Source organism: Bubalus bubalis, chromosome 17 (genome assembly GCF_019923935.1).
Source record: "Bubalus bubalis isolate 160015118507 breed Murrah chromosome 17, NDDB_SH_1, whole genome shotgun sequence".
Classification (NCBI taxonomy): Eukaryota; Metazoa; Chordata; class Mammalia; order Artiodactyla; family Bovidae; genus Bubalus; species Bubalus bubalis.
The window spans coordinates 35,858,489-35,871,698 of NC_059173.1; the positions used below are offsets into that span (position 1 = coordinate 35,858,489).

General features: G+C 33.6%; 1 protein-coding gene across 1 annotated transcript in view; it reads right to left on the reverse strand.

The window, feature by feature from the left end:
* FSTL5 (follistatin like 5) overlaps positions 1-13,210 on the reverse strand; it is an 880,400-nt gene that overhangs the window by 431,874 nt on the left and 435,316 nt on the right. The window contains exon 5 of the mRNA XM_045163154.1: positions 10,427-10,547. Coding sequence (XP_045019089.1) covers positions 10,427-10,547 — 121 coding nt within the window. The remainder of the gene's footprint in view (positions 1-10,426; positions 10,548-13,210) is intronic.

Sequence of the window (13,210 nt, forward strand, 5' to 3'; positions counted from 1 at the left end):
ATACAATTAATTAAAAGAAGGTAGAATTAAAAGAAATCTTGAATATAAAAGTAATGTGGTCATATATATTTCTCAAAGTGATTATAACTGATGGTGGAATTAAAATAGATTCTTATTTTTGTTTTGAATGTCTTTCTGTTGTCTTTAACTTCTACAATAAGAAAAATAAATATTGTTTTTGTTTTTTAGTCAATAAGTCATGTCTGACTCTTTGTGATCTCATGGAGCATAGCCCTCCAGGTTCCTCTGCTTGTTGGATTTTCCAGGCAAGAAAGCTGGAGGCAGTTGTCATTTCCTCTCCAGGGGATTTTCCTGACCCAGGGATTGAGGAATGGAAGCCCAAGAAAAATAAATATACTTTCCTTAAAAAAACTGTAGAATTATGGAATAAATGCAGGCAAAAAATAAATATCTTGATAGAACTTTTATTAATATATGATTTGGGTTAAAATTTATGAAAATCCAAAACTCAATTTCTTGTGTTTTGATTCATTTCTTTTTTTCAACAAGATACAATGGATTCAAACGAATATTAATACTGAACATAAATCTTATGATTTCTATATGCATTGATATGGTCTATGCAAAGCTTCATGTTTTATCTGGTAATATCCATACAACTCCCCTGTGAAAGTGTTAGAATTCACTTAAATGACAGGATAGACCTCTAGCTGGTAAAAAAAAAAAAAAAAAAAAAAAAAAGAGAGAGAGAGAGAGAGAGAGACAGTAATAACTATGAAGTGAAAACAAAAATGTTAGCTATTCAGTCATGTCCGACTCTTTGTTGCCCCATGGAGTGTAGCCCAAAGGCTCCTCTGTCCATGGGATTCTCCAGGCAAAAATTCTGGAGTGGGTAGCCATTCCCTTCTCCAGGGGATATTCCCAACCCAGGAATCAAACCTGGGTCTCATGCATTGCAGGTAGATTATTTACAGTCTGAGCCACCAGAGAAGCCAAAGTAATAGATATACCTTAAAAAATAAATTTAGCAAAAATGTAATTTTTAAGTATTAGCTTCCAAATAGTATAAATGAAAAAATATCTGATTCATCTGCTATTATATATTTATAAGCATCACTTTTTAGAGTTCATAATAACACTCACTTGGTAAATTAATGCCTCTCTAAAGGATATTTGACAGAACAGACTTTTATAAGGGAACTTTCAATTGGAAACGAGATAAAATGCATCTTCTCAAACTAACCTAGAGAAAGGAATTCAGAAAAGAGCTAATAATTAAAATGTGACATATTTTATTCCAATTGTTTTAAATTGCTGAATAATTTTGGTCAATTAAAAACTTAAATCCCATAAGTAGGAACTCAGTTTGGGAATCTGAGTTGCTTTAAAATGAAGCAAAGGCTTTGTTGCCAATCTGCAGCCACTGTTTCATGTCCAAATAGATGGGATCTTTGGCAGCAGTGTGGCTGGAATCTTCACAGTAAAGCCACTATGAGGAGATGCCAACCAGATATGGTTTCATACCACAAAAGGACAATGCAAACTTCAGTTCAAGGTGTTTCTGAGAAACTGGTATTAAGTACAGGGGGTTAACAAAGGTTAAGTATGAAAGCAAAATAGTTAGTCACTCAACAGTATCTGACTTTTTGTGAATCCATGGATTGTAACCTGTCAGGCTCCTCTGGTCCATGCAATTCTCCAGGCAAGACTACTGGAGTTTGGTGAAAAGTGAAAGTGAAGTCGCTCAGTTCTGTCTGACTCTTTGCGACCCTGTGGACTGTAGCCTACCAGGCTTCTCCATCCATGGGATTCTCCAGGCAAGAATACTGGAGTGGGTTACCATTTCCTTCTCCAGGAGATCTTTCCTACCCAGGGATCAAACCCAGGTCTCCCACACTGCAGGCAGATTCTTTACCAGTGAATTACAGATATTGTGAAAATCTACAAACAGCCTCAGGCAAAGTCCTTCTCAGAATATTATACTGAAATAAGAGGAAATTAATTTTAAGTCAGATGCACTAAATTATGATTAACAAGGTATGTCACAGTGTGAAAAATAAGAATAATTGGTCAGTTACCATTTCATTATTTTTTATTTCTATTTCACTTTGTTTCAGACAAGTCCTTATTTTCAATATCTATATGACAGAAGAGTCAAAATGTCAAGAAATAAATAGAAGTGTTTCACTTGAAATAATAGAAGCTGAAATATCTAACTGAGTCTGCATTTAAAAGTAACAAACAGGTCAACAAACAAAATTTACCTGTGAGAGATCAGAGCATGTAGAATGCCAGTGTTTATAGGTAAAAAGAGAAACATAAAGGTGTACCAGCTACACCAGATTAAGGTAATATAAACAGGATGAGGACAGAGTCATCTCCAAATTGGAAAGATTTAAGATCATAGTTATATAATCTTACAGTTTTGAAGATTTTATTTTTTTTTTTTATTTTTTGAAGATTTTAAAATTATAGTTCAAATCTGTATTACCTCATCACTTGTTCTTTTTTTTTAATTTTATTTTATTTTTAAAACTTTACAAAATTGTATTAGTTTTGCCAAATATCAAAATGGATCCGCCACAGTATTAACAGTTAGGGTATAAAAGTTTTCGTTTTTTTTTTTTTTTTTTTTTTTGGTTTAAGACCAAGAAACTGTCCTTTTGGAATATATGTGTATACGTAAAATTTCAACAATCATGTTTTGCAACAGTATTTTTTATAGTGGCTGGAACCCAGACACAGCAAAAATAACATGCAGTGTAACCATCATTAAGACAGTGATTCTGTATTTATCCAACCATCAGGGCATATCTGCATACTCCAACACAGAAGAGTACAGCCATACACACATGTGAACTAACTTTGTAATCAAAGCTTGTAGTAGAAGATTGATTTCTCCAGTGAATCAGTCAAAGTTTATAAAGTTCCTGCAAAATTTTATACTACAATGATCCAGTATGGATTCTTTTATGAATATAGCACTTCTATCAATTCAATGCAGCATTTCCCAAATCAGTGTGGGATTTTTTAATACAGATAAATAGTATAAGCTTGCCAGCACCTTAGAAGTCTTTCTCTTGCCTATGTTCCCAAAGGGGACCATTCACATTAACTATTATAACCACAAATGAGTTTTATATATTTTAGATTTTAACTAAATATATACTTTAATGTACATTTATATGCTCTGCTTCTTTGCTCAGAATTTTTTTCATTTTTTTATATCCAACTTTTCAGCCACTAGCACTTAACTGTCTACACTTACATCTCTGCTGCAAAGTGCCATGACCAAAGTTACCAATAACTGCCTTATTGCCAATCCAGTGCCCATTCATCTGTTGTATACTTTCTTGCTTTGAACTTAGCCTTGAAAACAATTCCTTACTAAAAGTCCACGATGGTGTACTCCTTTGGCTTTCCTCCTATCTCTCTGTGCTACTGTTTAGTTTTAGTTTCCTACTGCCGTTTTACTCTTCTCTCCACAAACAGTAAGTCTCCAACATATGACTCTTCAAGTTGTGAACTTTCAAAGATGCTAACATGTGTTCCCTCAGTGTCAGGCATAAGTGAAATTGCAGCTTTCTCTCCATCTCCTCTTGCTGATGATCTTTCAGCTAGCTCTACCATCTGCCACCTCCTCTCCCTTCTCCAGTCAATAACTCCTCAGCCTGCTTACTCAATGCCAGCCCCTGTGTGCCAGCTGTTGTACTGTACTACTATACTTTTCAAGGTACTGTACTATAAGATTAAAAATGTGTTTTTATGTATTATTTGTGTGAAAAGTATTATAAACCTATTATATAGTACAGTACTATATAGCTGATTGTGTTAGTTGGGTGGCTAGGCTAACTTTGTTGGATTTATGAACAAATTAGACTTATGAATCAGCTCTTGGCATGGAACTTGTTCATATGAAGGGGACTTCCTGTACTTACCTTGAATACCTCCATCCTTGCCACAGAATCAGATTTTAACTACATGCTCTATGTCTCTCCTTGTGACCCAGAGCTCTCACCTGATTCTGGGCCACCTGATTCTCCAACTAAAAGTTTCTATTTGAATATGCCAATATGTCTAAAATTTAACTAAATATACTCCCCAAACTTGTTTCTCTTTCTGTGCTTCCTACCTTAATGAGTAGCATCATTGTTTAACTTTGTATGCAAACTAGATAATTTGACATTATCCTTGACCCTACCCTCTCCCTCCCATGTGTATGTAATCACTCATCTAATCCAGCTAATTCTACTTGTAAGCTATTTTCCAAATATGGACACATCCTTACATTATTGCTACTGCTCTTCTAGTCCTGTCTCCATCACTTTCACATGCTTCAACATTCTTAATTGGTCACTAAATTCTTGTCACTAAATTCAGCTATTTTTCTCAAATAAAGAACTTTCATATACTAATGATGTAATGTCAATGAATGTTAATATGATACTCATATTTTATTGCTTGAGTTATTAGATGGTTCCGATAATTAACATTTTATTGCAGCAACTGTGATTTCCTAGAAAAATAAATTTTCTTTTCCTTATAATGTCACTATCAAATCTATACTCCATTAAGAAGCCTTTCACATATAATCATGAAGACTTAGGTATTTAAAGTAACTCTTGCATTTAAAAAAAATTTAGAATCCTAATTATTCTTTTTTAAAAATGAGAGACAGATATTGTACAATTAGTTTCAATATAAATCTCACAATTGATGCATTAGGCTTGCAAAAACCGAATTACTTTATGCATAGTAGAAAAATGTCTTTCTGTGGATCCTTCCACATAGATTGTTTCTGAATTGAATAAAGATATATTTAAGGGTGACATTAGACCTGTAATCACTAGAACACATACATGTCTTAAAGTGTATGTAAATGGCTTAGGGAACTACAACTCATACTTGTTTAATAGAATTTCAAGAATGTCAGAATTACACAAACTCCTCACTCCATACAATTTTAAATCAAGGCAATATATAGTTTAACTTAGGAAATTAAGTACTTGAAAAGCATTTCCAAAACAAATATACATTTAGGGGGTAGACAACTGCACTAATTTTGGCAATCTAGAATGTCCAAATGAAAACAATTATTTCCTAAAATTAATAGTCATATAATTGCACTTTATTATCCCAACTGAATGTGCAAAACTAAATATATATAAACATTTATTTGAACATCATTTCTGAAATTCTGTGTGTGGTCATATTGTCTGATGGTGAATTACTTGCACTTACCTATGGATTTGAAGCAAAAATATATATTTCAAGGCAAGTCAAACTTAATCAAACATTGTATTTTGATTTTCAGTTGGAAGAAAATAAAATACTGTCTCTATATGCCAGTACAAGTCCTTATAGTTAATAAAAATACTATTTGTTTTTAATTCTAAGCACTCTTTACACTGCAAATCTACACATTTTACTATTGAGACAACAAAATGCAGGGGTGCAGGGTGTCCACAATTTGAAAAGAAGGTTTAGTATTTCCTCTAAGTATTCAAAACTATGTCTGACCTCACTTAGTATTTACTGGATCCCATTACACATATTTCCAAGTTTGTTAACCAAAGAAAGCGTGATTTAAGATATTTGATATTTGCAGTGAGAGCGAGGGATTTAGGTATCTTAGAAAACTCAAAGCATTTTTTACTAATGTCAAAAACACTGGAGAGAAATTAAGAATGTCACATAATGCTTATTAGGAAATAATAAAATAATTCATCTTATCCAAAATGGAAAAAAATTATGAAAAACCTTATAAGTGTGAAAACAACACTCTAATATAATGTAATAACACTCGATGATGTGCTGGCTTTTTTTATTTACCATTAACATTTACCTACTTGCTTTGCAAACTTTTTCCCATTTTATATGATAGCAGTTTATTAACTGGAATTCAAGAATTCTATCTATCCTTATATCTAGCAGTTAAATAATGAATGGATAAAGATAAATTTAACTTCTCTGGCCTTAGTTTTTTCTCTTGGGTATTCATTTAGGGACTTTTTAGTTTTCTGTGCTTTCGTTTTAGAAACTATCTGGGGGAATGAATTCTATGTGTGAAAAATGATTAATATTTACCCTTCCTTCATCTGTCATTTTTATCATTGTCTGAGATGATATATCTCTCAGGGAAAGAAAACATTTTTTTCAAGTTACTTTAACTAATACAGCACTCTATACACATAGGTACTTAGTACATAATTTTAAAATGGATTGCCTTTTCACTATTTTTATACATTTTTATTCATAATATTAATATTTTAAATAGAATGACTTTTTAAAATCATGTCATTACACAAATCCTGTCACAAAACTGAGGTGGGTTTAGTTGTATTATAACAGAAGGAGAGAAAAAAATAGGCATATGTTTCCTGCTGCTGCTGCTGGTGCTAAGTCGCTTCAGTCATGTCCAACTCTGTGTGACCCCAGAGACGGCAGTCCACCAGGCTCCCCCGTCCCTGGGATTCGCCAGGCAAGAACACTGGAGTGGGTTGCCATTTCCTTCTCCAATGCATGAAAGTGGAAAGTGAAAAGTAAAAATGAAGTCACTCAGTCGTGTGGGACTCCTAGCAACCACATGGACTGCAGCCTACCAGGCTCCTCCATCCATGGGATTTTCCAGGCAAGAGTACTGGAGTGGGGTGCCATTGCCTTTTCTGCATATGTTTCCTACTCACATATAAATGCCTTGCTGATACAGACAGTCCATACAAGTTGGTTTTGCTCTCTCCAAGAAGTCATTATAGAACTGGTTGCCCTGTTTAATAAGGTTGAAACACTAAAAATGTAAAACTATAGGAAAACTTCTTGGTTAAACCACAAGGAATATTAAAACACTCCAGATAATTCTAGCATTACTTAGAAAAACATTATCTTTTCCAATTGATTGTTAAAATAATTTTATCATAGTTAAGAAAATGTTTTGTGATGATTCAAAAAGATAAAAGCTCATAATATGATTGCTGATTGCCAAGTGCTTGCATTACCCATTATCTCTTTATGGTTCAAATATATTTAAAATGTAGACCTTTTGTATCAGACACAATTTTCACCTAATAGCAGAATCATTAATGATATTCATTCAATTTCATGGTATTTCATATGAATAATTTCTGTAAAATTGACACCATATTACCTTCCAGCCATCAACAGAATCATATAGATTTTCTTCTATCCAAATTCAATTGTTCCTTGTGCCCAATTGTTCCTTTATAAACCATGTTTCACTATGTCTCTATCGAATGCTTATACTGATGCTTCAGATTTCTAAATTGCATAATTTTATTTATCTTTACAATATACTGAACTACCTTGCCTTCCTTAGCAGCATCAAATCATCTCTCAAACACAGTATCATATTTTCCCCTTCATAGGGGCCAGATAGCAGTATTCTTGAGAAGATTTTTATGTAGTAATATTGCTGCTGCTGCTAAGTCGCTTCAGTCGTGTCTGACTCTGTGCGACCCCATAGACGGCAGCCCACCAGGCACCGCTGTCCCTGGGATTCTCCAGGCAAGAACACTGGAGTGGGTTGCCACTTCCTTCTCCAATGCATGAAAGTGAAAAGTGAAAGTGAAGTCATTCAGTCGTGTCCGACTCTTAGCGACCCCATGGACTGCAGCCTACCAGGCTCCTCCATCCATGGGATTTTCCAGGCAAGAGTACTGAAGTGGGGTTCCATTGCCTTCTCCGATTGATATTGCTAGGGATCACTATTCAGTCTTTGCCATGTTATCAAAAAAATAATATGTTATTCACACTTTATTTTCATTGTTTTGTCATTTTCTAGCTCCACTTTTCCACCATCAACAATAACTACATTTCAAATAAAAATCCTATAGAAACATATTTAATTCTCTTATTCACACTTGATAGTTTGTATACCATTAAAAATGTTGCCTGCTATTGCTACAAATTTCAAGTACTTTTATTTAGCCAAATCCCAGTGTCTTAATATTATGAGAGTGCGGAATAGTAGTTGTTAGATTAGACTCCCTTTTTAATAAAATAAGTTAGTAAAATAGTAATAGTTCATAGACTTTCAGACTTAGAAAAGAGCATGTGGTTAGACTAATTTCTCTAAATACTGTGGTATATCATGCAGCTGATATACCACAGTATAGTGGTATATCATTTTATTTTTGTGGTATATCAGCATTTTATTTATGCCGCTATAGGAAGCACACTTGACACCCTAAAATGTCTCTTTAGTATATATACTACTTGTGTACTAAAGAGACAATCAAAGCCCAAAAGACTAAGACAGTAAACTTCAATTTTCCCCCTAACTACCTAAAAGAAAGCAGATAGAAGACCTGTTCCAGGAAGGGAGCCGCCACTGTAGGCTAACTATAATGTGAACTAGGTGTGGACAGGGAGGAACTTAGCAAATCTCTATTTGTTAAAATTCCTATGTTCTATTTTCTCTGCAGGGCCCAGCAAACATTTGTTTACCAAACATCTGCTTTTTCATTTGTCTGAAAATTGCCTTCCTCCCCTCTGAAGTCCTCTTTTGTCTTTAGCTGAGGATGGTACTCAAGGTGAGGTTTTCAGTCATTTAAAGTAAGGGTTTCATCGTGCATTTTGATATTTGGCAAAACTAATACAGTTATGTAAAGTTTAAAAATAAAATAAAATTAAAAAACAAACAAACAAACAAAAAAAGTAAGGGTTTCAGTCATTGAGGACAGTACTTAAGGTAAGGGTTTTACTACTCAAGGTGACGGTTTTGATTTTCCTGGGTCTCTCCCATTTATATACATTATTAAACTTTGTTTGATTTTCTCCTGCTAATATGCCTCATGACAACTTGTTACTTAGGCCAGTCAGAGAAGTCTAGAAGGGTAGTGAAACATTTCTTCCTCTCTGACACTATTCTGTTTGTCCATCTTCCGTCTCTCATCCAACACAGTCCAAATCCACTCATCCTGAAGACTCATTCAATTATGACTACCTTCACCACCTTTTCTTGATTCCCCAAGGGGGAGATTATATTCTTAATTCACTTAATATTTTGTGTAGGACTTTCTATGACATTTATCTCCTTCTATCTTAAATGATTTGGTATAACATAATATAATGTTATTTTTTATAATATAATATGTTTTCCTGATAAACCATAGTATTCCTGTTATCCTAAAGCACACAAAAGAATGCTTGCTACAGAGTGAAGTTCAATGACAAACACATAGACTTCTTAACTATAGATTCAATTATAAATTCAGCCACTTAATTCTTAATTTCTCGTGTTTCAGTTTCTTCATATAATTTTCCAATGATAATGCTGCTTTCTTCCTACCTTTGAAAAGTTGTACACACCTTTAAAGGATGAAATGTTTACTGAGATATCCCATCTTGTATTATGCTTGCAATTTAAAGTGGAAATACAGCTTAATTAAATCTGAAGAGCATAATAACTTCTTGCCTTAAAGCTTTATAACCTGCAACTCTTTCATATTTATTACTTTGCTAGTATCAAATACCACATAAAATATGATCAATGTTTAATGTAAAATGATCATGTGATAATTACTATCATTATTCATATGATTTTTAGAGATTTAAGTAATTTTTTCCAATATCAGACAGCTAATGTATGACAGGCATAATTCAAACATGATCTTTTTATATGAAACATAGTCTATTTCCTGTCTTTTTGGAAAAAAAAATACATGTGTATATATTTGGAAAACCCTACATTTGTGAATACATATAAAAATATTAAAGACAATCTATTTATCTAAAATTCCCTTTAACTTAGATTACTTTGTGATTTTCAAATACCAACCAGTTTATTTAATGATTTTTGTCCCTTTTTTTTTTTTTAACACACACTCTGAAAACATTCCTTTCTGTTTTTCTGTCTCCTAGTTTTTTTTAATTTGGAATTATTTTTAAAGAATAATCTGGCATGTAGCTTTTTAAAAAAAAATCATCTTTACAATTTTGCAATACAAAGTAAAAACATTCAATCTGAAGAAGTCGTAAAGCATTTATACATATATCATTCATTCTAAAGTATCTTAACGTAAATATAAATTTTCATTCATATGCTAATTTTGTTACCATATATGTAAACTATTAAACAACTTTATTTTACCTATAAGGTAAAAGAGTCACTGTGTAAATAATTAAATTACTTTTGATAAGCAGTGACAAACAGTGAAGTACTGTTCCTAGTCTAAAATAACCTTGGAAATAGCATTGTGGAATTAATATCTAAACTAGAATCAAGAACTGATAGCAAGGGCTACTGAATATTTCTAGCTCTTTATTTTAGAATATTAAATCCCTTACCTCTTACATTCTTTTCAATAGAGCCAAACCCTTAAATTTTCTCAGTTGTATCACTTGTCTTAAGTAGCAGCTTGTACTTTGAGATCAAGCAAACACATCATACTGGGTAATGAATCAGGAAAAGAAAAATGAGGAATTAGAAAACGAATCTTATACTCACGGAATGTTCTATAAAATTCTTCAAGAGCCAGGTGCTTGTCTGAGTTAAAATCATCATATTTCAGTAGATCATACAAAGTACAATCAGAAAGGTCCTTGCCAAGTTCTTCCTGTTTTATCACCTGAAAAGAAAATTAAAATCATGCAATTATACCAGTGTCTTAACATTTCTATAGGTAATTTAAGTCTACACTTGAGCAAAGAACTGAACTTATAGGAAACCTGGGTTTTCAGTTACTGGACATTTATTTTCAAGTGTTTCAATGGCATAAAATTATAAATTTGACTTAGTTTATTTTGACACTCAGACAGATACTTAGAATTTAGCCTGAAAGTTCTAATACAAAAATCTCCCAGTAGGACCCAGAAAACTTGAACATTAAAGGGGCATTTTTGTATTTTACTCATTTACTTTGCTCTACTTACATTGACTCAAGGAGATACTTTACTTCTACATGAAAATTGCCTCCTAAGTCTCAGTGACCCATGTCAAAATGGAACAGCTCTTTCCCAACAAAAATAGTCAGTAGCTTGTTCCAATTTTCATCTTCCTATTATTTGTGAAAAATGAAGTTAGATTTTTTTTTTCTCTCTTTTGTCTAACATCCTCCCAAGCTGGAGGTGAAGCTATTTGGGATTCTGAACTAACTCCCTGGATCACAAAGGAGCTATTAAGCAAATTACTGTTTCCAGGAGCCAGTTAGCATTAATGCACCAATTGATGATGGGAATCGACCCAAGCATGGGTGAGAAAAATCGCCAAACTGCTTTTCTGCTCTGTGCTCTGTTCCATGGACTGTGGCAGTAGCTGTTTTAAGACTCGACTGATTTTGACTATAGCTTGTCTGGTAAAAGGGCTCCCCAAGATTTTTCAAACATTCCTTTTCCCCAGGTAGCTGCATGCCTGTGTCCAAGAGTCTTTCATATTTGTCTACAGAGGGAGTGGTTTATATTGCTTGGAGGTTTGCTTTAAGTGTACATTTTGTTAAAGTTGGTGCAATCAGGAAACACAAGCTTTGAAGTCAGCCAGCTTTGGGTTTAGACCATGCCAAGGCTACTTAATAGCTCTATAATTTCTGGCAAGTCACTCAACCTTTTCTCACTAAGAAATTAATGATAGCAACCTCTACTTCTCCTGGTTGGTGTGCAGATTATAAATACAAATATGCATATATATATATATATATATATATATATATATAAACAGTTTTAGTCAAGTGCAACACATATAGTATACATTCAGACATAATCATTTAATGTTAAAAATAATGATTTATATATACAAATGTGCTTCTAACTATAAAAATTCATTGGAGTTTTCCACACCAGCTTGTGTATATTATGGTTACATATAGTTTGAAAGATTGAGACTTTGTCATAACAATGGCAGATTGGCGATAATAATGTCTATTTTAATGAGCTATTTTTAACTCTTTTATGGAACACCCTAGAGTTAAAAGTTGTCATGCCTGCATGAGGATGAGCTGCAGAGACAGCTCTGAGGATGGAGCTTAGCCCATGCGTCACTAGAAGCTCCTGCCCCTGTCACCTGAGTGGTGACACTCAATGACAGTGTTTGCACTGCTAAATATAGCTTTCACAACATCATGTGCTCTCTATTCTTATTTACTGTATTCAAATTTCATTGGCTAAGCTGGCATTTGCTGCCTTAGAGGAGGAAAAATGTGAGTGATTTATCTGCTTTCCATATAAATAGATATGATTGATAGTGAGTGGTAAAGCCCTTGGCTTTCGCACAGTCCAGCTGGAGGGATTAACAAAACTACTTAATGGCTAGAGCTATTTCTCCTATAAGCCTAATGGGAAAACAAATACTGCTTTTCTGTTTAGAAAGCAACCAAACTCTCAGCCACTCTCCATCTGTTGTTTGTTAGATGATGAGAAAAGCCTTTTCCCAGGTGGCAGAGGGGCAGTGTTTTTGATCTTACCTCACTATGTTCTTTCTAAAGACCTGTGGGGTCAGCACCACAGTAATTTTTAGGATGCAGTGATAATGGAATCTGGTCAGATACTTTAATACTATTTTTGCTGGCTTTAATTCACATACTTTGTGAAATGATGAAACAGAAAGTTGGAAGAGAAGCTTTCATCATTGTCTCATATTAATTTCTGTTCTAATCTTTTATTCAAGGTAAATTGTGTATAAACCAAGAGAACAGATGTCTATCTTTTTCCTTAATACTGATTTTGGCATAAGACTAGCTTGCTTTTGATTTGATCATGATTCGATCGTGATGATACAACTCAAGCTGGATATACTGTTTTAAGGAATGCGCTTTAGAAAAGTACATGGTCCTGGCTAGTGAGCTATATATATATATATATATATATATATATATATATATATATAGCTGTTCAGTGATATTTGGCCTGCTATGATAGAGGGGTTAAGTGATTCATCCCTTAATAAATCCATTGTTTAATATATATTTTCCTCATTTATTCCATGTCTGTTCAATGAAATAGCTTACTTAAGACATGCTTCCTGGTAAGCATGTTTCTCCTTTGTTTCCTGATGGGAGATTTGGCATGGTGTGAGGTGTTTCAATGTAGGAGTTATTATCTTGTGACCTTTTAACCATCATGGGAAAATTGCTTTAGATATTCTGGGTTCTGATAGCCTTAAAGAGCTGTGTGTTTGACTGTTGAGAAGAAAATGTAAAATAAGAGACAAGCAGTAATACATTAAGCACTCTGGCACTGGGAATTCAAACTTGTAGGACATTTATTTCATTTATTGTCTGGCTCTGGTTCTAAAACCTTT